The 25,133-nt window shown below is 61.6% G+C and overlaps 1 protein-coding gene across 4 annotated transcripts in view; it reads left to right on the plus strand.

Moving 5' to 3' along the window:
- The first annotated feature begins 555 nt into the window (after positions 1-555).
- The window catches only part of ZFPM1 (zinc finger protein, FOG family member 1), a 36,452-nt gene continuing 11,874 nt past the window's right edge, over positions 556-25,133 (plus strand). For 2 of the 4 annotated variants that reach the window (XM_075511057.1, XM_075511058.1), the window contains exons 1-3: positions 557-744; positions 16,097-16,228; positions 18,058-18,147. In XM_075511057.1, the coding sequence (XP_075367172.1) occupies positions 705-744; positions 16,097-16,228; positions 18,058-18,147 (262 nt within the window). In that variant the 5' untranslated portion in view covers positions 557-704. Of the gene's footprint in view, positions 745-1,995; positions 2,464-16,096; positions 16,229-18,057; positions 18,148-25,133 lie in introns of all 4 variants that reach the window. The other 2 variants (XM_075511059.1, XM_075511060.1) reach the window with 2 other exon arrangements.

Genomic DNA, 25,133 nt, shown 5'->3' on the forward strand with positions numbered 1-25,133 from the left:
CCCCCGGGGGGGGCCGGAGTCCCAAAGGAGGGGCTTGGGGACCCAAACCGGGGTGTTGGGGTCCCAAGGAGGAGCCTGGGGACCCCAAGGAGAGATTGGGGTCCCAAAGGAGGGGCTTGGAGGGCCCAAGGGGGCGTTGGGGACATGCGGGAGGGTTTGGGGACCCCAAAGGGGTGGGGGTCAGGGTCCCAAGGCAGGGGGCTGGGGGCCTCACGGGGGGCGTGGGGACCCCAAAGAGAGGCTGGGGACACGCGGGATCCTTTGGGGACCCCGGGGGGGGGGGGGGGGGGGGGCGGCCACCGAGCCCCCGCATGGCTCGGCTCGGCCCCGCCCCGCCCCGCGCCGCGGCGGCGGCAAGCGGCTACGCCATCCGGTGGGCGGGGCCTCCGGGGGGGCGGTGGCCTATGGGCGGCCGCGGCGACGCGCGGCGGGGGCAGGCCCCGCCCCCGTGGAACGTTCCGCGGGTTTGATCGGCCGCGGCGCCCCATTGAGAAAATCCCGCGGCGGCGGCGGCTCCGCTCCGCCGCGCACGGCACGGCCCGGCCCGGCCCGGCCCGGCCCCGGCCCCGGCCCCGGCCCCGGCCCCGGCCCGGCAGCGCGGGCGGGCGGGCGGGCATGCGAGCAGCCGGGGGCCCGCCCGCCGCCACCCACCTGCCGCCCGCCCAGCCGCCAGCCGGGGCGCCGGGCTCGCCCCCCGCCGAGCGATGTCCAGGAGGAAACAGAGCAACCCCCGGCAGATTAAACGTGAGTCCCCGGTACCGGCACCCCCCGCTGCCGCCAGCTCCCCCCTTCTGTACTGCACCCTCCCCCTTATTTTTTTTGCAGCACCCCCTCGGCGGCAGCACCCCCGCCCTCGGCGGAGCGCGGTGCCCCCACCCCACCCCCCCGGTAGTCCCTCACCCCCCCCCCCGGTACCCACCCGGGACGGCCGCGGTGGGTGCCCGTTCCCGCTACCGGCCGCCCGCTTTGGTCTGCGTCCCCGCCGCCTCCCCCTCCCGGCCGCCTCCCCCCCGCCAGCGCTGTGGCTCCGGTACCGGCTCCCGATGGGGGCCCCGATAAGGCTTTAAAATATTCCGTTCTGCAAGTCCCGTCCTGATAACATCGCTCTGTCGGGACGGCCTGAAATTGTGATCTTATCTCCCCTGCCTGCCTCCCATCCAGCGCCGTGAGCCGGGGCCGGGGGCTCCCCGACACCCCCGGGGCTCCCCGACTCCCCCCGGGGCACCCCAGCCCTGCCAGCAGCTCCTCACCCCGGGTTCGGCACCCTCACCCTGCCAGGGGCTCCCCTTTCTGCACGGGGACCCCCCCGTTCGCCATCGGCGCTGCCGGACGCGGTGTGGCATCGTCCCCGCTGACCGCCGTCGTCCCCGCTGACCGTGCTGGCCTCAACCTTTCACCGGGCCCGGTGGCACCCCCTGCTCCCGCTTCGCGCCCCAGCCCGGGCAGGGTCGGGGTGCCAACACCCCGGGCTGACAGCGGGAGGGACCACCGTGGGGGTCCCGCGGGACTTCGGCCACCCTCCGTGTCTCCCCGTCTCCGTGCTCCCCACGATCCAACCCATCGGCTGGAATCCGGTTTCGGTCCGGCGGGGATGTGCCGGCTGCGCCGAGAAATTCTGTAAAGTGCTGGAAGTTTTTCGGTGACGGGCTTAGCTCGGCTTTTCTCCCTTCCTCTCTGGTGTGTGTATATGTGTTTTTCTTTTTCTTTCCCCTTCGAGTCGATGGAAGCTGGCGATAAGAGGGAGATGGGAGGATAGGGAAGGCTGGCCACCATGTGATAATCTAGCTTTATCTTTCTCTTGAAATAATTGCAAGGCTGAGTTGCACCTACCTGTTTCCCTGCCTGGGGTGATTGCTCTGGTGATAAAGCTCAGCTAGACTTTTACCCGGGTAGAGTTAAAAATAGTCCCAGCTGCCTCCTTTTTTTTTTTTTTTTTTTTTTTTTGGTGATAATTTTCTCCTTTAGCTTTATCCAACTTCCGCGGCTTTATTTCAGTAAAAACCCCGGCTGCCCGGCGATCCCTTCCTGGGTAACTCCAGCTCATTAAACCGGGAGCGTTAAGACCGAAGCGAGCGGTAGCGTTGCAGCCGTTGAAATAACAACGCCGATGTGGGCGATAGCTGCGTGCGTGGGGGACACGCCGACGGCAGGATGCCCGTCCGGTGCCGGAACCCACCGGTGTGGACCTTGGTGGGGGGGAAAAGTGGGGCTGGATGAGGCCGTGACAGCTTGGCTGGGCGAAGGCGGCTCGTATCTCCTTCCTCCGCTGCTTTTCTGCAGAGATGTGAAGAAATGATAAAGTGGGAGGCTGATCTCAGGCCGCCAGCGATGGCCAAAACTGATTAAAAGCTGAAAGCTTGGAACCCTTCCTGTATGTGTCAACATGAAAACAGTCATTAGAGCCGGCGAGCGCGGCGAGAGCGCCTTGCCGCTGCCTCCGACAGCTCTCCGCGCCGAGGGAAGGTATGCATGAATCAGGGCTCCGGTAACCAGACTCCTCTCGTGTACAGACCGGACCTGTTTCCACAAAGTCTATCCTTTTTATCATCTCGGCTGGAGCATTAAAAACCTCCTCCAGATTGGTATCTGCTGATTTTATTTTCCTGGGTGACGCTATATTCTCGCTCTGGCTTCATCTTCGGCTGGGTTTGGGGGTTTGTTTTTTTTAAAGCTCGATGCGATGCGCAGATAGGCTCGCAGGGGAGATCGCCGGGAGAGCGGGCGATCGCCAAGAGCGATAAGACAAAGATCAGACACTGGACTATATTTAACCGGCTGCTTTAACCACCGCCACCTTCTTCACTTTTTGGGCTGGGGCGATGCGGCGACGGAGGGGGACGGGGCTACCAGCAACGTGGGGTCCCTCCGAGCCCCCCCGGGAGCACCCGCTCTGCCCGCTGGCACACGGTGGCGAGGCTTTGAAAGCCGATTGCATCTAGGTGGTAGCTTCCGATAGTGCGGAAAACACCCGGAGCGTTTCTTTCTTTAATTTTGCGGGGTACCTGCTGAGGGGGACGGGACGGACAGTTGCTTTTTTGCCCCCCACTCCATCCGTGGCTGTAAAACCAGCAACCTCCCTGCAGCTGCTGCTGCTGCTTTATAGGGTTGGGTTTGGTGTTTTTTTTTTTTCTCTCTATTTTTTTTTCTTTTTTTTTTTTTTTTTCTGTCTTTTGTTCTGCTGGTAGATAGATGTGAGGGGCTGATAGAGCGCAGGAGCTGATCTCCAGCCCAGATAGCCTGTTATATTTATTAACTTCAAACATGGGAGTGCGGGCACACAGCTGATGAGCGAGGCTGCTGGCAGCTGCCTGTGCGTGCACTCGCAGCGCCGGGTCTTCCGATGTGGGAAGCTGATAAGCGGGAGATTGATCTCGTCTTGCTGATGTACCTCTCCCTCTGTTGTTGTTCTAATTTTTTTTTTTTTTTCCCCCTTCCGAAATTAACTGGAAGCGAACATTTTTGTAGTAGTTGCAAGGGCCTGTTTGTGGGGGTTTTTTTTTTATTTTTTTTTTTTCCTTTTCCCTTTCTGTTCTGCTTTCAGCTACAGTAGATCTGAGCTCACGATAAGCGCCGAGGCCCGATCTCCATCCTGATAGAGATTGCCAGGCGAGATAAGGACCCCTTATCTCTCCCCACCAGACTGAGCAGGATTCACTACAACAACAAACACAGCAAAGAGGGGCAAAAGGGCTCCAACAATTTGTTCCATTGCAAATGTGATTAACGCAGGTGCTTTAATTATCTGATGGGGGCGGGGGGGGCCAGCTGCATATATGCTTTTAATTTCTCAAGGTGTTTCCCCCCCCCCATGTGCTCTGTGAAACAAGCTGGGTTGAGAAGCCGAGCTCTCCCCAGCGCCTGGTATCAGCTGCAGATGTTGCATTAGTTTGATGAGAGCTTTGACTTTCTTTTTCGATTATTATCTCCCATTCTGCTCTGCAGAGCAAACGCATGGGCTGGGGGCGGGGGGGGGGGGGGGGCGCGCGAAAGCACCATCATATTTTTGTGTGTGGATTTTCTTTAATTGCTATTAGATGGTGTTAGATAGCGAGTGCAATCTGTTAAACCCCGCCGCCTCTTGATGGGGTGGTTTGGGGTGCTGTTTTGTTGGGTTTTTTTGGGTTTTTTTTTTTTTCCTTTCCTCTTTTGCAAGCTCGGTTGCTCCCCGGTCCCGCGTGGGCTCTGCAGTGATGCCAGGCCGGGGGTCCCGGTGCTGGCCGGACCATGGGAGCCACCCTTCCCAAGAGCCTGGAACATTGCATTCCTTGTAAAGATGACAGTGGCCAACCCGGCGTCTATTTTTAGCGGCAGCGTGGCGAGTCGGTGGCGTGGGATGCTCCGGCACGCCTCCTGCCCGCTCCTCTCCCGCTCCCTTTGCTCGCTGAGTCGCTCCTTTCCTTTCGGTCCGTGCAGGTGACTAACTGCCTCCGCTTGCTTAATTCCCCCCCCCCCCCCCCCCCCCCCTCACCTCTTGCCACTCTGATGCTGCTGCACTTTTCCATCACCGCCAGCTTCTGCGCCTCGGTTTCCCCATCCACGCCTGCTGGGGAGGGATGCTCCGGGCAACGGGGTGTCTGGGGGGGGGGGAGCATTACCCCGGCTGCTCTATGGGGTGGGGAGGGTTTGCTGCCTGCTCCCCAGGGATGAGCTGGGTGCAGGCAGGGCCTCCCGGCTCCGCTCCCAAAACCGGTATTTTCTGCGCCTTCCCCGGGTGCTGCCTCGGTGTCGCAGCCCCCCGTGCCCCGCTCCCAGCATCCCAGGGGTGGCATCCCCGCGTCCCACGTGTCTGCTACTCCCATGGGTGCTGCCTGCTTGCCTGCCTGCCTGCCTGCCAACCCCTCCCCTCTTGTGCAAACCCCTCCCTGGGGCATTTGCCAGCCCTGACTCACTGGCATCCCAAAGCGACGGCTCCTGGGTGCTGGCAGGGGCGCAGGCAGCAAAGCCCCATGGCACATCTGCCCCTGCAGAGGCTCTGCCCGTCCCAGCTGCTGCCGGCCTCTTGGGATGTGCCGTGGGTGACGTCGGGGGCTGCCGGCGGCGAGGACCCGTCGTGGGCCCCGCAGGGTGGGACGGGGCAGTGGCGGTGGCCCGGGCCGGGCTGGCAATGCTGCGATGCCGGTGGGACGCGTCCGGCAGAGCCCGCAGCCCGCCGGGGTGAGCTCTCCCGGCCATCGCTGGCCGTTTCCTGCCGGTAACGCGGCGGCGCCGCGGGGAAGCCGCGCTCCTGCTCGGTGCAGGGTTTGGACCACCTGGAAGAAGTTTTTCTTCTCTTCCATAGCCGGTGGTCCCAGCGTGAGCATCCCTGCGGGCCCCGCAGTTGGGAGAGGGGTTGGCACCGTGCTCGGCGGCTGGTGGTCGAGGGGACAGCTCGCCTTGGCCTTTCTCCGGAGCAATATATCCATTTACGGGGCGCTGGGCCGCCCCGTGCCGCCGGCCCTGTGCTCTGCCGGCCATAGGACGTGTCGTGACTGTCCCACGCGGTGCTTCCCTTCGTGCCGGGGCACCCTGTGAGCCCGTTACGGGACCCTGCTCGGGGTGTATCCCCAGCATGGCCCTTCCTGGCCATCCCCGTCTCCGCATCGGGCAGGGAGGATGCGTGCGGGATGCTCGGAGGGCGAGCACCGGAGCCAGGCTGGCCGCGGCCGTGTGTGGGGCACCCGGCAGCGTGGCAAAACCTGTTCTGTCAAGAGCCCCGGCGCACGTCCCTGCCGCCGGCCGCGGGGCGGGAAGGCGGCACTGGCAGCCGCACCGGCGAGGGAGGCTGCAGCAGCTTTGGCAGGCGGCCGCTTCCAGGGCCCGTGGGCGCTGGGGTTGGGTTGGTTTGTGTCTGCTCCCGCTCTTCTGCCTCCCGCACCCCCGGGAGACGCCCCCGTGCTGCCCCCTCCTCGGGCACCCCGAGCGGGCGTGGAGCCGCGGCGATGCCCGCGCCACGGGGACCGTCCCTGACGTCTCACGCCGGAGCGGGAAAGCCGCGTCCGGCTGGGATTTACGGCTCTGGCTCCGAACTTGCGCGGTTGGGCAAGGTCTTATTTTCCGTAGTGAATCACGAGGCCACCTAGCAAGCTGCAGGTTCCCCTTTCGCCAAGTTGCGAGCCGGCCAGCTCGGCAATCAGGGCTTGGGAAGAAAGCAATCTTTTCCCCACGGGTGTTGCAGCAGATTGCGCAAGGAGATAGTGCCACAGCGCAGGTGATCCGTGGTTCCTGGAGAGGGGCAGCCCTGTCCCTCCCTGGGGACCCATCCAGCGATGGCAGCATCCCAAAGACAACATAGCATCAAGTCACTGGGGAGCCGAGTCCTCCGATGGCACCGTGTCCGCGTTCACCGACCACAACATCCCTGGGACACCCCGCGCTGCGCGACGCTCCCAGCCCCGTGCCGGCCGTGGGGCCGATGCCACCCGCATCCCGGGGACAGGAGGGGACAACGCTGCCCGACCCAGGAGCAGCAGGGCTGGCGCAGCCTGGGGACGGAGCCGCTGTGCCCTGCTTGGCGTTGGCGGGTTCGGGGTCAAATACACCCATTCCGGGGAAGGGAAGAGGATGTTTTCCATGCACGCTGTCCATCCTACTGCAAAAAACCCCAATGATTTGCCTTGGAAAACGCTGGCTGGGACGTTGCTGCAGAGAGAAAACCAGCCCAGACCTTCCACGGCAGCGCAGCCGGGCGCTGGGACCCGAGGCTTCCCGGCAAGAGGGATGTGAGCAGCCCCAAGCACCGGCTGGAGCAAATGGGTGGATGGCAGGAGCAGAGAAACCTTGTGCCTTTAAGATTTCTTTAGTTAAGAAGAAAAAGTGGAAAGCGTCTCTCTGCCAGCCCCGCATCGCGCTCCGGCTCTGCGAGTCCTATGGCTGCACTGAGGGCATGGAAGTTTCTTCCTGGGGCGAGAAGAAATCAGCTCCCTCCTGTTGGAGAAGAGCAGGAATGGGAGCAGGAGGCCAATTTTTTTTTTTTCTTTTTTTTTTTTTCTGCGACACATCCCATGACTGGTTTTGTTGCCTGACTCAGGGCTTTTGGACGCTCCGGCTTGGCCGGGCTGCTGTCCTGCTGCTTCTTTTATCAGGAAAGTTCAAGTGTTTCGGGGGTAATACAGTTCCCTCTTCCGATGGCTGCCCGGCAAAGGCTCTGCATTGTTCCTGCAGCAACATGTTTTTTTGGAAGGGATGAAATGCCGAAAGGAATGTAACTGCTGACCTTGGGCTGCAGTGGGGTTAAGGAGTGTGTGCCTATGAGTCACTCCAGATAAGAGCCTTCCACAGCTTTTTTCCTCCAAAATAATTCTTTATCTCTTCTTTCTCACATCAACATATTTTCTTGACATCTCCCATTTGATAGCGCGTGGAGGAAATGTGCTCCTCTAATTTGTTCATCTGATGAAATATAGATGCATTGTTTTCTCTTGTCCTCGCTGAGCCACGGGTCACGGCCCCGCGCTTTGGGGATGCTCGGTAGGGTCGGTGCCCGGGGTTTTGGGGGTGCTCGGCAGCGTCGGTACGCAGGGCTTTGGGGTTGCGCCTCGGGGTCGGTACCCAGGGCTTTGGGGATGCTCAGCGGCGTCGGTACCCGGGGTGTGCAGGGCTTTGGGGTTGCGCCTCGGGGTCGGTACCCAGGGCTTTGGGGATGCTCAGCGGCGTCGGTACCCGGGGTGTGCAGGGCTTTGGGGTTGCGCCTCGGGGTCGGTACCCAGGGCTTTGGGGATGCTCAGCGGCGTCGGTACCCGGGGTGTGCAGGGCTTCGGGGTTGCTCCTCGGGGTCGGTACCCAGAATGCGCAGGAGGATGCCCGAGCAGGAGAGCATCACCCCGTGCATCGCCAGCTCAGGGGACCGCAGGGAGGAAAAGCTGCTTTCAGCTTCCCCCCCCCCCCCCCCCCCCCCCGCTCCGCCGGGAAGTTTGGCCGCTCGCTCGCTTCTCCATCTCCCAGCTGAGGCCTCTCATGCTACTTCCAGCTCCTATGATAATGCGGAAAGTTGAACTGGCCCCATTACTGCGGTGCGATGGTTGCCTTGATAACGCCCCGATAATGGCAGCGATAGCGGCAGCTCGGTAGCCAATGGCTCTGCCGCTCCTCCCATTAACATTCCCCACCACGGACCGGCTCGGAGCTGCCTATCTGCTCTCCATTTCCACTCCTCCGCTAGATAAGAATGGAAATACTGACTTCATAGCTCACTGATTAAAGTGTCTGGATTTCTTGATAATACACAGATAAATTATGTTTTTCAAAAAGAAGGTAGGGAAGGGAGTGTGAGGGGAGGGAAAAACCTCCAGTCCATTTTTATTATTTTTTTTTTTTTTTCCCCTCTTTCTGGCTGTGCCCTGTGGGTTGGGGTTTTTCTGCTCCAAAATGCTCTCCCCGGCCTGCGCCTGGGGTTGGCAGCGGGAGGGCAGAGCCCTGTGCGGTGCCCTCGGGGACGGGGGACGAGGGGTCAGGGCGGGCAAAGAATTTTTTGGGAGCCACGTGGACGGGATGTATTGCACGCGCGGTCACGTCCCCGCGCTGGGATGGAGGTGCCGTCCTCGCGTGCCAGGGACCCGCTTGCATGGCGGGATGTTTGGCTTCGCCAGCTGCGGTGATGCCACGTGGCTGTGGCACGTGGCCGGGATGCCGGTGCCGGCTGCGGCATCTCAGGTGGGCTCCGGCTTTCGCCAGGGACCGGCAGCCGGGGTCCGGGGATGCTCGGGAAGCATCCGCCTTTCTAAAGCCATCTCCAGCCTGAGCCTCGCTGGTTCTGCTGCGGGATGCTGCCCGCTCCAGTGGGATGCTTTGGGACCGGCCTCGTCCCGCTGGCCCATCCGGGCGTAAAAATGCTCGAACCGTCACAGCCCGTGGCCTCAAACAAGGCCGGATGACGGGAGCAGGCGCCGCTCCCTCAGCATCTGCTTTTCTAAATTATACTTGAGTTTCCTCGCTTGTCCCCGCTGGAGCAAATGAGGCTTCCAGACTTTTTGGTTCCTTGCACTGGAAAAGGTATCGACCGCAAGAATCTGAGTTTGTTTCATCTAAATATAAAACTAAAGAGCAAACAGTATAAAGTTCATTTTTTAATGTGCTGCCCCATTCCAGTTGGGCTGCTCTCTTTATTTTTTTTAGAGGAACTGTGATAAAAAGCAGTGATAAAGCCAGGACTGTTTTGTGTAGGAGTCAGTATCTGCGTTATCTATCTCCCTTTTTCACTCTCCGAGCAGCTCTGTTGTTTTTTACTCTTATCTTGCTCCACCAAAATGCCAAGAACAGGAAAAAAAAAAAAAATTTAAAAAAAAAAAAAAAGAGGCAGCACAGGCACATGCGTTTGCACGGAGGCAAGTGCGGCGTCCGCAGGCACGAACGGCCACGCTGCTTGGAGTTGGAGGAAGAGGAGGGTTGGGGGTGCTGGGTGAAGGTCTGGCGATGGAGGGGCTGTGCCATGGCGGGCGCTTGTGCCGGTCCAGCGAAGGCTGCGAGGAGCGGGGGGCTGTAGCAGTAGGGTTTTTGGGGACAGCGCTGTCCCAGCAGCCCCTGGTGACCTTCATCTGCCAGGCTCGGTGCCAGCAGCCCGCCCTGCTTCTTGCGGATGGGCCACCCAACCGCGTTGTACCTTCTCAGGGTCCTTTTCTGCTGCTGGAGACCCCCCAGCCCTTGCTCGTTGCTGCAGCGTTGGCTGTAGACCCCAAAGTGGTCCAGGATGGCACTGGGAGCTGGCACTGGGCACACTGGGGGGCTGGGAGCCGCAGGGACGCCCCAGCCAGAGCATCTTCGGTGATGGGTCTGGTGGCCTTCTGGGCCACGTCCACCGTCGTCCTTGTCCCCATGCCTCCATCCTTGTCCTCGCCTGGTGCTACCACGGCCTGAAAGTCTCGGGGCGGAGGCTGAAATCTGTCCCCGTTCCCTTCCCAGCAGCTTTTGGCAGCGGGATGGAGCCGGCAGGACCTGAAACCGCTTCCCACGGGGAGGGGGACGGCTCCGGCGCAGCATCTCTGGGGTAATTTGTCGCTAGATTAGCAAAGAGCTTGACCTCTGGCCTCACCGTCACCTGGTATTGATGGGCTCCTGGGTGAGCATCCCTGCCCACCCCCAGCCATTCCCGACTGGAACGCCTGTATTCCAGGTGGGAGAAAAAGTACCAGAACCGAGGATTTTTTCAGCCAGAAAAACACCCTTTGGCCAGCAGCAGTGAAGGCAGCTGGTGCAGGAGCAGCGGTGGCAAGGTGGCCTGGGACACCCGTGCCGCCTTGGGCACCCGTGCCGCCTTGCATGCCCGTGCACGCTTGGAGCCTGACCTTCATGGATGGAGTTTCCTTCCGTATTATTGGGGTATCCAGCTGCTCCCCGGCCGCGGGCTCACACCGGGCTGCCCGGATCCTCATGGGGTTCATCATCTCAAACTGCCCGTGGATGGGGATTGGGATGGAGGACACCCCCGGCTCCCCCTGCTAAGGACCGGTCCCTCTCCACTGGCTGCCTCAGTTTCCCTCCTGTGCTTGGAACATCTCCTCCTCGCCCCGGCCCCGCCGCCGGCCGGGAAGGCAGGACCGCGTTAAGGACCGCATTAAGCATCGCATCCCCTTCTCACGGAGCAATCTGCTCCCATCCATCTGTTGTGCCGGGGACGGCTCTATTAGACTCTCTCCTCTCTTAAAATCTACCCGGGCGTTATCGACCCCATCTGAAACGTAAAGTCACTTCATTGTCATTGTCCCTGTATTTTCTTTCTCCTTATTTTCCTGTTCCCCCCCCTCCCAGCCCCGACTCCCGGCTGCTGTTTGATATGATGCGGGCTCTCTCGCTATTAGTATTAGTAATCGCGGCCCCTGAAGTGAAACAATCTCCTGTAATCTATCAGCGGTTTATCGGCCCTATCTGAGCGCCGGGAATGGCTGGGCTCGGCGATGGCGCCATGCTCGGCCGCTGATAAAGTTACAGAGTTCAGGCGGTGATGAATGTTAAGTAACTGCACCCCGCGCAGATAGGATATGGACTTGGCAGGGGGAGCAGCTCCGGCTGAAACCAATCTCTCCCCTATCAGCAGGGCTGCTTTTTCTCAGGCTCTGCTTCTCCCCAGCTCTTTTCTTCCCCAACGGTTGCGGCCGGGGGCTCCCCCGGGGCAGCGCTGCCCCGCGTCGGGGAGGGATGCTCGGGGTGCTGCGCCCCGTGGGGTGGGGCGATGGGGTGTTTTGCGTCGCCGGGACGGGGATGTCAGCCCCGCTGCTTTTGGTTTTTGGGGGTTTTTTGGGGTTTTTTTGCGGTGGTCGGGGTGCTGCGGGGTGCGGACGGGAGCATCCCCCCCGTCGGTGATTGCGGCGTGTCTCGGTGAGCGCTCGCAGCGTCCTTCCCCCGCCGTGAGCAATCACAGCACCCCCCACCACCTCCATTCCCCCCTAGCTTTCGTTCCCCTCCTAGATAAATTAGGCCTCAATACAGTATAAATTTAATAATAATTTATTATAATACCCCCCCACGAGCATTCGCAGCGCCCGCACCCCTCCATGAGCAATCGCAGCATCCCCCACCACCTCCATTCCCCCCATCCTTCATTCCCCTCCTAGATAAATTAGGCCTAAATACTTTATAAATTAAATAATAAATTATTATAAATACCCCCCCATGAGCAATCGCAGCATCCCCCACCACCTCCATTCCCCCCCCTACCCTTCATTCCCCTCCTGGATAAATTAGGCCTAAATACTCTATAAATTTAATAATTTATTATTATAAATACCCCCCATGAACAATCGCAGCATCCCCCCCATCAGCAATCGCAGCATCACCCACCGCCTCCATTCCCCCACTATCCTTTATTCCCCTCCTGGATAAATTAGGACTAAAGACTTTGTAAATTTAATTATAAATTATTATAATCCCCCCCCGCCCCCCTAAGCAATCGCAGCATCCCCTCCCACGAGCAATTGCAGCATCCCACCAGCAATCGTAGCATCCCCCACCACCTTCATTCCCCCACTATCCTTCATTCCCCTCCTGGATAAATTAGGAATAATTTAATAATAAATTATTATAAATACGGTATAAATCCCCCCTCCACCTACCAGCTCCTCCAACTTTTTTTTTTTTTTTTCTTGCCCTTTTAACACAGGGCACTGCAGGAAGGGTCGGGGCAAGTTTTATCTGGGGGCGATGGAGAAGGGCCCCTAATTAGAGATAGGTACGGCTGGGGCTGGGGCTGGGGCTGGCCCCAACCGCTATCGGCTCCATGCACGGGGCTGATATTTAATGTGCCGATATCTGCGGGGGGAGACTGGCCCTGGGATGCTGCAGCCGGGCTGATAGGGAAGAGGGTTAATTTGTGCTCAAAAAGATCCATTTTCCTCCAAAACGGGGGTCCTGGGGGGGGTTCTCGCCCACTGGTGCCGTCCCTGTGTTCCCAGGGGATGACGGCGGTGGGTGAGACCCCCCCTCCTGCCCCAAGACCCCCGTTTTTGGAGAGTTTATCCAGTTTAATGCTGGATCCCAGCAGCATTAACCAAGGGGAGGGAAAAAATAACCCTCTGGATAACGTGACCTTTGAGGACCGGCGTCATTTCCCGGCCACTGAAACCTCGTTTGCCCTCGGCCGCGGTGCTTGGCGTCCCCGATCCCCGGGGAATGGGCTCAGGGGCACCCGAGGTCGCCAGTAAAAGCGAACGTTGATACGTACTGGGGTAAAATTGGGTGAGAAGAGGCAGGCTGGTGTCCCATCAGATACCGGTGGGTTTTGGATTTGCAGCCCAGGTTGCTCTCTGGGTGTTGCTTGCCGGGGGGCGGACACGGCGCAACCCTCCTACGAGACCCTGGGGAATCCCCGGGCTGTGCTGGACCCCGCCGAATCACCGGAGATGCTTTTGCAGCCGGTGCAAGGAAGGATCGGGAGCGGCTGCGACCCTCTCTGGCAGCGGCTTTCCCTGGGGGATACCAGCCCCCGTGCCTGCTCCTGCAGCCCTTTGCTCATGGCCGCAAAATTTGGGGGAAAATAAGGAGGTTTAGGGGCAGCAACGCTGCCTGGATTCCCCGCGTCTCCATCGCGAGGTGATGGATGAGCGTCACGGCAGTGCTTCGTGCACCCCAAGACCCAGTGGGGATCCTCACCTGGCTGCTTTGGGGTTTTTTGTATTATTATTATTATTATTATTATTATTGTTATTATTATTATTATGGTTTATTTTTAATTGGAAGATGGATTCAGGGCCATCGCGGGGATAAAGGGGAGCTGGAAGGATGAAGACGAGAGCCTCCATCGTGCTGCCCGCGTGGTCGCACTGAGCCCGCTGGAGCTGGGGACGTCCCCGGGGTCCCCCCGGTGCTGGGGGTGACACCCCGGAGCCGAGCACCCTGGGGACCCCCTGCACCGTGAGCTTTGAGGTGCCTGTAGGGGAGGTTCGGGGCGTGAGGCTGCCCGGATCCGGGCTCTCGCCCTCCGGCCCCGGCTCCCGCAGCCCTCCCTTGGGCTCACCACCTGCCCAGCCTTTTTATTTTTAAAAATAATAAGTTTTTGGAGTTGGATGCGAGTCAATGAACGCCAGATGGTGAAGGCAGGTTGCCCCCAGCCTGCATATGTTTTCAGTTCGGGACCCACTTTCCACCATGGGGACTCCTCCTCCTCTTCCTCCTCTTCCTCCTCCTCTTCCTCCTCCTCCTCCTCCTCCTCCCCGCTCCAGAGCCGGTGGGAAAGTCTGGGGCTGTTGCTATTTTCTAGCTGTTATCGAGGCCTCTTATCGCTTTGCTCTTGTCTGCGTGCCGGCTCTCGGAGCGTCCAGGGTCTCGCTCTTGGCAGCCTGGCGAAGTCCCCCCTCCTTTTTTATTTTCTACATTATTTTTCCTTTTTATTTAATTTATCGGATAAGCGCAAAGAATCAAGAAAAGGTTTATTGTTCCTGCGCCGGGAGAACCTTAATTTGAGTGAAATGATGGAATCATTACCTGGGTAACGATGGGTTTTCCTACCGCTGGAAAAGCCCCAGGAATGCCGACCCTCGCGCCCGCCCGGACCCGCATCCCCAGCCTGCGCGCGGGTGACATGGGCACATCGCCTCCGCTTCCTGCAAGTTTTTACAAGCGCTGTAATTTTTTAAAAAAAAAAAAAAGAAGAGGGGGGAAAAAAAAAAAGAAATCCTTCCTTGTTATCAAAAAAAAAAAAAAAAAAAGAGGGAGGGAGAAGAGTTAATCGTCGAAGCGGAGTATCTTGGAAGGGAGCATTTTTTGGCTCTTCCCCTCTCTGTAAAGCCAGCCTCAGTAATTCAGTTTTAAAGCATGAAAAAAGGGAGTTGATGAAATTCCACTATCAGCACTGAACCAATATGCAAAATATCTCGCCGAAAATCAAATAGCTATTATGTTTTCATTTCCATTTCAGCGTATTTGCTTAATGAAGAATAGACAGATCAGGCAAGCCGAGGGAGGCTGTGTGCGGTGATAACTGTGCAGGGCTTCCAGCAATCCCGGAGAAGTGACGCTCCGCTCCCTGCTCCGCGCTCCCTCTCCCTCGCTTGCCTTTTTTTTTTTTTTTTTTCCTTTTTTTTCCCCCTTTTTTTTTTTTTTTTTAATTTTTTTTAAGCTATCCGGTAGTTCATTTAACCCGTGCAGCCGGGAGCGCCGGGGCCAGAGCATCCCCTGGGGATGGGTGGGCATGCTGGGAGCGGGATGCTGCGGTGGGGCAGGCCGGGTGCGGGGATGCATCCAGGGACCGCGGTGACATGGTGCCGGGATGCCGCCGGCCACCCGTCATCCCCGTGAGCACTCAGTGATGCTGCGGTACCCAAACCCCAGGTTTTATACAATTGCATTTATACTGGGCATCCTCGTCTCCCTCGCAGCTGGGGCTCCGTGTTCCGGGGCAGGATGCGGGTGGTCTGGGCACCTGGGTGGGTGCCACGCGTGGTCCCGGCCCCGTCCGTCCCTCCCCGGCCAGGCTGGAGGTGCCAAGCCATGGAGCAGGCGAGAGTCGGGTTAACTTTATCAGAAGCCCAAGAGCCGTGAAGGCGTGAAAGAAGAAATTAGCCTAACAATGTTTCATTTACAGCGAGAGAAACGATTTGTTAGCTGGCGATTGTTTCTGAATATTATCAGAGCCTTTTTAATTGTGCTGGAACTGAAATTAGCAGAATTAGAATAAATTGCCTTCCCTTCTCCGGCAGCCTCTTTATTCACGCTCATTGTTGTCTGCTTTGTATAGATTATGGGCTCTTTGTTCTCCCGCTGTAAATATACATGCCTGGAGTCACAGAGAGCAGCTGAGGTCTGCAGAGGGTTTGTCACCACGCCGTTCCCCCTGCCCGCGTGCCGGGCTCGGCAGGACGGTGCCGGATGGGGCACCGGGCAGCCCCCGGCGTGGCTTCGTGCGGCACGAGCCGCGTGCGCCGCTGTTTCTTTCTTCCTCGATTTCGGCGCGGATGGGGATGCTGCGTTGCCGTGGAAACGGGAGCATGGACCGGCTGGGCTGTTTGGGGGCGGGGGGGGAGGCTGCTGGGGTGTCCCCCACGTGCACCCCATTTTGCATCCTTCTTGCGCCCTGTTTGCGCCCCGTGTCCCCGCCACAGCGGCAGCACGGCCTCGCCGGGCACCCACGGTATCCCCCTTTGTCTGGGGCTGTGTCATGGGTCCCCCAGCAGGCAAGGGGTGCTGGGGACCGTGGGGGACGGTCTCTGGGGTCCCTCGCCCCGTTCGGGGCAGGTGCCAGGGGGGTTTCAGGCACGAAGCGCGGGTGAGCGCTTCCCATGCTTCCCACGCTTCCCACGCGCCTTGCCGTGCCGCAGCCCCGTGCCCGTGGTACGCGGGAACCCCGCTGGCTTCCCAGGAGAGCGTGGGGTTCGTTCCCAATGATGTCTGCAGGGGAACCGGGCACCCCTCGGGGGACACCCCAGGGCAAGGCGGTGGCTCTGTAAACCCCCCTCTGCAAGGGGATGAGGGACCCCAGCGCGATGCCGGACCGCAGGGCTGGCCGGGGACAGGGTTTTCCCTTCCCGCGGCATGCAGAGCTGCAGGGCATCTCCGCCGGGCCCCACACCCACGGGAAGGGCCCTTTGCCAGACCCCAAGGCATCGGCTGCTTCGTTTCCCAAATGGAAAAACCTACTGGGGGTTTTATTCCTCCGGTTCTCCCCCCGCTAAGCACCCTCTCCGTGTTCCGGCAGGTTCCCTGGCAGCGATGGAGGAAGGCGAGGACGGCCCGGCGGGGGAGAAGAGCCCCTTGGAGAGGGAGGGGGCCGCCTCGGACCACGAGGGCTCTGCCGAGCACGATGCCTCCAGCCCCCCCGGCAGCGAAGGTGAGCCTTACCGTGATGGGGGGGGGGGCTGACCACGGTGTCCGCCGGCCACGGGGACGGGCTCTGCCACCAGAGCAACCTGCCGGGCACGCGGGCATCCTGGGCATCGTCTCCGCTCTCGGTGCGTGGTGTTAATTAGCGAACGAAGAAGCCCGCCCGCCCGTCAAGGGGTGGGCTGTTGGTTAAGCGAGAGCCCCGGTCTCCCTGGGGTGCTCCATCCCGCTGGGCACCCTCCGGCCGGTGGCAGGACCCGCCGGGGGCAGCCCGGCCCCGGGGCGATGGCAAGCAACCGGGGCGATGCTCCCCGGCACGGATGGGCTCCCCGTGGCCGGCGCGGGCAGGAGCAATCTCAGCTCGGCCAGGGGCAGCGGCGTGCCGGGGGCGGCCACAAGCCAGGCTGCTGGAAACCGGCGGCGGGTTGCTCACCGCGACGGCTGCTAACGAGCACCGTCACCCTGTATCCGTTTGAACGCCTTTCGCCCGCCCCGGCGTTGAGCCGCCAGCAGCGGCGGAGGGACACGGAGGTGCAAAGTGACCCCCCTCGGAGTGCAAAGTGACACCCCAGGGTGCAAAGCAGCCGCCGAGGCCGCAGGTGCTGGCACCGGCAGCGTCACGGATGGGGATGGGGGGACAGGGCCGTTGCTGCCTGCTTCCTGCCCGCACCACCGCCTGCCTGCCGCCACGCCGTGCCGTGCCCCACCCCAGAGGTGGCTGCGTTTCAGGGCCGGGCTGAAACAGTCCACAGATATCCTTTAAGTTCCTTCCTGTGGAGGTGGGGGCAAATCCTAATCAGTTAATGTTTGCAGTGCCCTTCGAGATAACCGCGGCAGGGCAAGGCTGCAAGGCGGCTAATGGAGCCGGCCGGTCCCCAGCAACCGGAGAGCAAAGCGTCCCCCAAAACCACGGGAACGCGCTGGGAAAGGGCGGGGGGGGGATCCACGCCGGCACCCCGATAGCCGGGGCGGGAAGGGCTTCGCCGGCAAACTTTGCTCGGTGGCAGGGAGAAGCGAGCGGCTCTTATCTGATGGGGGAGCCGGGCTGGGGGCGAGGGAGCCGGGAGCCCGGGCGCAGAGCTGCACCTGGCACTAGCCTGCCTCGATAAAAAGGTGATAGCAGAGATAACGCCGAGCAGCAATAACGGCCACTAAAGCTTTCAGCGCGATGGATAAAAATCGATATGCCAGGCACTTTGATTTATAGCCAAAAATAATAGGACTTTTATACCCGGTGATTGATTTATTTGATGTTAATCATTCCGCTTATCACCTGTATTAATAATCTCCAATGCCGGTGACGTCACCCCTGGGTGTTCGCTCTGGCGCCGATCGATTGGGCTCCGCGCTGGTTATCCGCCCGGGACGCCAAGGCAAACATGTACTTTGGGCGCTAATCTTCCACACTGTCATATGCAGATAGGCTTTATCAGCTGCATCTCCAGCAGCAGTTAATGGAGAAAATAATTGTTATCAGCTTGCTGTGAATACCCCACAAATAGAGCCGTGACGGGAGCGGGGCTGAACCGGGTGACGTGGGGCCCGCGGTGGGACGGGAGGTGGGTGCCCACCCAGGGGTGGCTGGAGAAATCCCCAGGGAGAATGTGCGAGTGGGCTTGGCTTGTCCTTATGGGTCATCCCGTGGGGCACAAGGGGCACCCCGGCTGGGCAACGGGGGGTTTTGGACACGGGGATTTCGAGGGGAACCCCCCCCCCCGCCATGCACGTGCACATCCTCGAGCCGGGGTGTCACCGGTCCGGTGGTCCTGACCCCCACGGGATGCTGTCTCTGAAATTCCTCGTGCGTGACCTTCTGCCTTCCCTCTCCTGCTGCAGAGTCCAGAGATGCCCCGGAAAGTCCGAAGGAGCCGGAGAAGCCAGATGCCGGAGAAAACCCGCGGGAGCCGGATGCCTGGAATGGGCCAGGTGAGTCCCCAGCGTGCGGCCGGTCATCCCGCTCCGTCCCGGCTTCCTGGCTGGACCGCGGGCGGGAGCAGCCGGAGCAGCCCCCAGGCATTCGCCTCCTCTTGCAAAAACCAGTATGAGGCGGACTGGGAGCACTGGGGGCTGGGCAGGCTGCGAATACCAGCACTTCTGCTGGGAGAGGAGGTATGAGATGATGGTTGCAGTCGCCCACGTCCCCAAGCCGCTGTTGGGACCATCAAGAACGATCCAGGAGCGGCGGGGATGCCGGCACCGCGGCTGGCATCGCGCTCTGCGGCGCGGGGAGGGTTTGGACCCCGTCCTGCATCGCCCCGTGCTCGCGAGGGCACTTTGCAAACATCCTGGCAACCACAAGAGCGACGCTCGAGCGGTTTCGCGATGGTTATCAAAACCCCAAGGAGCAAATACAGCCGTCTATCTCCCTTTCAGCATCTCCGCGCCGGGGCCGCCGGCACCCTGGCAGCCCAGCGAGGCCAGGCGGGCCATGTGGGTACCCCACGCCCTATCACCCCGCTATCTCCAAACCAACCCGCTGATGGGGTTACGGTCGGGGCTCCTCCGCGCAGATTGGGTTTGCGGGCGCCTGTCCGCTGGGGATGGCACCCGGCGGGTGGACAGGGACCGACGGGTGCCGAGACCCACCTCCCCCCCCCCCCCCCAAGGGTGGATGTGCCACGTTTCGGGCTCAGTTCGTGCTGCCAGCCCCTGCCCGCACCCCGCTCCTCCCAGGGGAGCTCCTGGCCAGCCGTGCCGGTGGCCGTGGGTTGGGAGCGGCCCCGTGGAGCAGCGCGTGATGGGAAGGGATGCACGAGCAGGACGGCGGTCACCCTTCGGTGATGGATGCAACGGGAGGGGGGGGGTCCCGCTGCGTCCCCGAGGCTCCCGGGTGCCGGAGGAGCCCTGGGAAATGCCGGCTGCCGGTGCACGTGCTCCTGCAGCTGCTGAAATCCCCACGGCCCGGCGGGGAGCCGGCGCCCCGCTCCCCCTTCCCGCCCCATCCGAGGGGAAACGCTCGCCGGCCCCGCTGATATCCCGGCCCTTCCTGCGTGCTGGGCAGGAAGGAGCTGCGAGGCCGCCCCTGGCTCCTCCTTATCTGCTCCCCGGCCCTTTGCCCCCGGGCTGCCCGCTCCTGTCCTGGCATCCCAGTGCAGGGCAGGAGGGGGCTGCGGGTGCCAAACCCATGGGTGTCCCCGTATCCCGGGGGTCACGGCACCGCGCAGCCCCGCATCCCGGCAGTAACGTCAACCACGGGCTCCCCCAAAACGGACCACAGAGCCTCGGCTCTGGCCGTGCCTCCCCTTCCCCCCTTCCCTCGCCAGAGCGGGTTATTTGCATTCTTTATGTAAAAGAGATTTTATTATCGCCTTCTCCCAGCCCATCTCTATTCTGGTAATTGGAGTGGTATTAATTTCTGTGTGGCTGGGAGTTGATGGCGGTCCGGCGATGCTGCAGCGATAGGGTGTTCCTTTCGCACCAACCGCCGCGATAGCCCGTCTATCAGGCGCTCTGCAGGCTCTGCACTTATCAGGGATGGAGCTGGCGAAAAGGGAAACTCTGAGCAGCCTGAATTTTCTTTTTTATCTGGCAGGATCCGCCGTATGTCAGCAATGGCAGCCGCAAAGATGCGGCACGGCAGGGGGGCAAGCGGGCTGCTCCGGGCGCCTTTGTTCACACCCTGCGGGGTCTCGCCTTCCCCCGGCCCGTTTTGGGGGGCTACGGGGTCGCCCCCCGCTACGGCTTTGCCCTCTGGGTCTCCAAAACCGCTGCCCGCTGGGTGCAGTGCCGTGCCGGAGGCTCGGCAGCGTGGGGACGCGGCGTGCCGGGACCTCACCGTGGGGCTCCTTGGCCCCGTGCGCCGGCGAGGGAGAAAGAGTATTTTGTTTTATCTTTGAAATGACCTTGTTCGCCGGAGGGGGCTGCCGCTTGCCTGGCTGATATGCAAATCCCTGGGAGCTGGAGGCTGTAATTCTTGACTCGGGAGCCTTTACAGATGTGCTGCCCCTTCGGCCGGGGCGCTGGGTCACCCCGACTCAGTTCTGCTTCCCGACGGGGTCCCGGGATGGAGCACGGCCACGCTTCGTGCCCACTCGTGCCAGCCACTTCATCCTCTGGTGGGTCCGGAGGGAGGATGCGCGTCCTCCCCAAATCCTCCCAAACCACCCCAAATTCCCTCAAACCCTTCCCCGTGGCCCCGCCAGCAGCTCTCTGCCGTGCCCCAGGTTTCCATATCTTTCCCATCCATTTTTGTTTGCTCTGGGGTGGGACCGGTAGCAGAGACTTTCGGGAGCACCCGCAGCCTCCAGCTCCCCTCCCGGGGCTGTCCCCTCCTGCCCCGTGGCTGCCCAGCCGACCTCGCCAAGTCCGGCCAATTTTTGCAGAGGGATAAGGTGAAAAGCTCCAACAAATTCCGTGAACGTCGTGTGGGGACAGGGGAATGGAGGAGAGCAGAGCCCCGCTGAGGGACAGGCTGCTCAACCGCGTTACGAGACGCTGGAGAATCCCCACCGGGAGCTGCCGGGAGGCTGCAGCCCCTGGGAAGCCCAACCGGCGCTTGCCTTTCTGCAGGGTGGGATGAAGCTTGTGCTTTGGTCCCTGTGGGGACACCAATGGGCCACCGATAGGGATGGAGCAGACGGGGCCAAGCCCGGGGTGGCTTTTGCCTTGTCCCCCCTGGCCGTGTCCCACCACCCTCCCCAAAAGAGCAGCGGTCGCTCCCAGGGGGTTCCTCACCCCCTTTCCTACATCGGCTTCGCTATTTGGGTCCCCACCAAGATTTCCACCTCGCCGAGCCCCCAGTCCCCCGCTGCCGGCTCGTCTGTTCGGGGTTTGCTTAATTGCTCCCGGGCGGTAACGATGGCTCTGGGTTAATTGCAGAGCATGGCACAGGTCCACCTCTCCCAGGGCCGGCTGTGAACCCCAAATCCATCCTCACCACCGGTCCTGCGTGCGGGGTATCGGGATGGGACACAGCAACTTCATATTTTTTTGGTGCATCTAATTAAAACTGCAAACTTCCCCAACCCCCCCCCCCTTTCTCCCCCTCCTCCTCCTTCCCCTTTGCCTCCCGCTCGCCTTCGGTTGTGTTTATCTACGCCGCGACTCCTGCTTGAATAATCTCCGGCTGCCCGGAGTTTGTCTGCAAACCTCAAGGTTTATTATCGGGGCGAGCAGGGCACGGCGAGGAGGGATGGCTCGTCCGGATGGCCGGCACCGCGCCGCATCTGCCCCATCGCTCCCCCTTCCCCTCCGCCCTGGTATGTGTGGGTGGGAAAAATTATTCCAGCTATTTCTTTTTATCGCTGGGAGCCGGGCTGAGCGGCAGATAGTTGTGTTTGTGTTAGATTGCTGGGGGACGGGGAGAAGTTGGGGTTCAGGGCAGTAGCCCCCCGAGTCGGGGGGTTCCCCGGGGTCCTGAACCCCCCCTGCCTGGTGCTGAAGGCAGCAGGATGCTTGGCATCGGGCTGGGGATGGTCCCAGCGAGGGGCGGTGGCACCTGTCCTGGACTGGGGACGTCGAAGGGGACCCTGTCCCTGCTGGTCCCTGCCCTCAGTTCAGCCTCCGTCTGGGGACACTGCAGGGTGGAGGGATGCTCGGGACAATTTGGGGACACCAGTGGGGTGAAGGGATGCTTAGACTGGTTTGGGGACGTTGCTGAGGAGTGGAAGGATGCTCAGACCAGTTTGGGGACACTGCTGGGGTAGAGGGATGCTCAGACCGGTTTGGGGACACTGCCAGTGTGGAGGGACAATCTGGGGACACCGCTGGGGTGAGGGACACCCCTGCGTCGGGCAGCTCCAGGGGCTGTTGAGACAGGCAGGCAGCGTCCCCCTCTCTGTCCCCATCCTCCCCTCCATTTTCCCTTGGGAAGGAGAAAAATGTCTTGCGCGCTTGGGGTGGGAGCCCTGAGGGCAACGCGGCCTGGCTCACGGTGACTGACAGCTGTCAATCACTGCCGCCTTGCCGCTCTTGCCCTGGGCTGGATCTGAGGACCGCTGGGTTTCGGGCTGGGTGCAAAGCTCCCAGCCCCCTCCTCCATCTGGGGGCTGCCCCCCCCGGGGGTCCTCCCTCTCCCCCGCAGGCAGGCCCTGCCCGGCGGGGCGGCAGCGACCCCCCCCCCCCCCCGCGGTCCCCTCTCCTTTCCGGAGGGGATATCTGCCCTCTGCATCGGCTCCGGGGGCCCCTTCGCTCCCCTTCCTCCCCCCACCCCGGCTTCCTGCCCCCCCCAGCGCACCCCTACCCGCTGCCTGGCAGCAGCCCGGGCAGAGCCGGGGGGTCCCAGCGGCCCCACGAGTGGGGACAGAGCAGGGACGGGGGGGTCCCTGCCCGGGGGTCTGGCCACCGCTGGCGGCCCCGGGGGAGCCAGGAAGTTTTCCTCCTTCCCATCCTCCCTGAGCACTTTCTGATGTTATTCCCGGTTTTTATTCCTGTCCCGCTCCCCGCGGGCACAGCTCCCATTTATTTCCCGGGATGGGGACCCCCTTGGGATGGAGACCCCCTGGGGACAGGGACCCCCCTCAGGGCCACGTCCCGGCGGGGCACAGCAACACCCCGAACGCAAACGTGCCATGGAGGCTTACTGGGACGCATCCTGCTGGGGCAGGGCACCCCGGCTTACGTGGGGCGTAAGGGAAGGGCGATCCCCGGGCAACGCGCAGCACGGCCGGTGCCCGCCCCGCTGCTGGTGCCTGCCAGCTGTGCGGCACAGCTGGTGAGCGGGGTGCCCGGCCCTTTTGGGGTGCAGCACCTCCCGGGTGCCATCGCCCCCTCCCTGGCCCCCCCCCCGGGCGCTGGGAGGTGCCCGCTCTGCTCTCCGGGGTAGGTCACAGCTCCTCCATTAACCAGGGGCAGGGTTCAGCCCGATAAAGGTTTGCTTTTGTACTCCGTAAAAAAAAAAAAAAAAAAAAAAAAATCAATAAATTGCAAGCGATGGGTGGGAGCGATAAAGGCAGAAATCTCCCGTCGGCTCCCACCGCCCCAGGGCAGCGAGGTGCCCCCCTGCACCCCAAAAGCTGGGGGGGGCAAAGCCGGCTCTGCCGCAACTGTCTCTCTTCATTCCCCGGCAGCTCGGCCGGAGCAACCCCAGGCTGAGCCCAAGCAGGCGCAGCCCAGCAAGGCTCGAATTTAAACCCTCCTCGCTCCTTTGTCGTCCCCAAGGCTGCCCTGATTACTCGAGCACCCGGGACGGCAAAGCCGGGATAATCTCCTTAGCCCCTTTGGAGATATTTCCCTTTGTGAGCGGAGGTGAAGAGTGGAGATGCTGCGTGTTCGCAGCTTAAGACTCTTCCCAATCGGCTCCCTCCATCTTATCGGAGCGGTGCCATCACATCATTTCACTAGTTGAGTTGTCAGGATTTATTCCTTCCGCCGCACGCTCGCCGCTTCTAAAAACAGCAGCTGGGGCGCACGGCGGGGCCGGGCCGGGGCTGCCGGGGGAACCGGGGCTTCTCCAGCTCGGCTTTCCCCGGGTGGGAGCGGGAGAGCCACGGGAGCTTGCGTTCCGATGGATGGATGGATGGATGGATGGATGGATGGATCCATCCTCCCTCCCCCTTGGGGGTCCCCATGCCACGGGGACATCCCGCACCTGCAGGGATGGGAGCAGGGACCACCAGTTCGTCCCCGTTCCCCCAGGCTCTGCGTCACCAGGGCTCGTTCGGGGGCCATACCTGGGCGTTGTGGCCCCCCCCCAGAACCGGCAGCCCCCGGGGCCGGGCACAAAGTGCTGTATTAATAGGAGCGGCGCGGCGCAGCTGATGCTGGGACGCAGTCCCGTGACGCCCCGATAGCAGTATTTATCCAGATAGTATCCAGGCAGCTGCAAACACTCCGGGGACCTCCAAGCCCGGATCCCCACCGAGGGCCAGAGCCGGTTCATTTGGATTCGATTACAGTCGTGCGGATACGGTTGGGGCGAGGGGACGCAGGAGCCGCTTGGGATGGGATGGGGGGGTTTGCCCGGGGCCAGCCCGGCACCCTCCGCCCTTCCCTCCTGCTCGCTCCCGCAGGGAGAGCAAACGTGGGTGCGTGGATGCGGCTGCACCTCCGGAGCATCCAGGAGCGAACGCAGGCGGCCGCGGGAGCTGGCCCGGCTCGGTGCCGCTCCCGGCAGCGCATCCTCGCCCAGCGGTGCTATTTATTTCCCCGGCCGTAAGGATACTGGGGGTCGCCTCGCAGATGGGCTCTTGCAGATGTTCGTCGCGCCTCGGTCCTGCGTTCACCCCGTGCCGGAGGAAGATGCAGCCGCGTCGCACGGCGATGCCTCACCGGCTCCGTGCAACCCCGCAGGCTTCATCCCTCCCCGTGCGCCCACCCGGGCCCCCCGGGTCCCTCGGGGACTCGAGTGCCAGCCGTGCCTTCTCAGCCATCGATCGCCCGATGCGTGGCCGTGGTGTGATGACAGGATTAATCTTTGCTCTCCGGCACAGCTCAGCCTATTTCTTTGAAATCTCTCGATGGGGAGATAAGCCGAGGTGCAGCGTTGGGCGAGCAGGCGCTGTCGGCCCCGGGGGGCAGGGAGCAGCCCCGGCACCCCATGTTTTGGCAGCGGGCAGAGCACCGGGGTCCGTGCCGCGCCGGGCAGGTGCACCCAGCTCTCCAGGGGCTTTTTCCCCCCTCCTTCCTTCCTTCCTTCCTTCCTTTCTGCCGCTTTTCTTTGCAACCCAAAGCAAACAGCCAGGTCCCTGCCCAATTTGGTTAATGATCTGGGAGATAAACCCTCCTGCGATAACGGCGGGGCACCGCCTGGCCAGGGACCGATGGCCAGATGAGATAGCCGGGGTGGTGTTCACCTGCCGGGGGGGTCCTGCGGCAAGGGCAGCACCGCAGCAGGGCCCGCGCCCGCGGACTTTGCTCCTCACCGCTCGCTGGGGAGGCTGCCGGGGGTCACCCAGGGCACCCCACGGGCTGGCACCCAGCTCTTCCCAACCTTCCCCAGGCCGCAGGCAGGGTGATGTGGCCGAGGCCGGTGC

The sequence above is a fragment of the Mycteria americana genome, chromosome 8 (genome assembly GCF_035582795.1).
Source record: "Mycteria americana isolate JAX WOST 10 ecotype Jacksonville Zoo and Gardens chromosome 8, USCA_MyAme_1.0, whole genome shotgun sequence".
In the NCBI taxonomy this organism is placed as follows: domain Eukaryota; kingdom Metazoa; phylum Chordata; class Aves; order Ciconiiformes; family Ciconiidae; genus Mycteria; species Mycteria americana.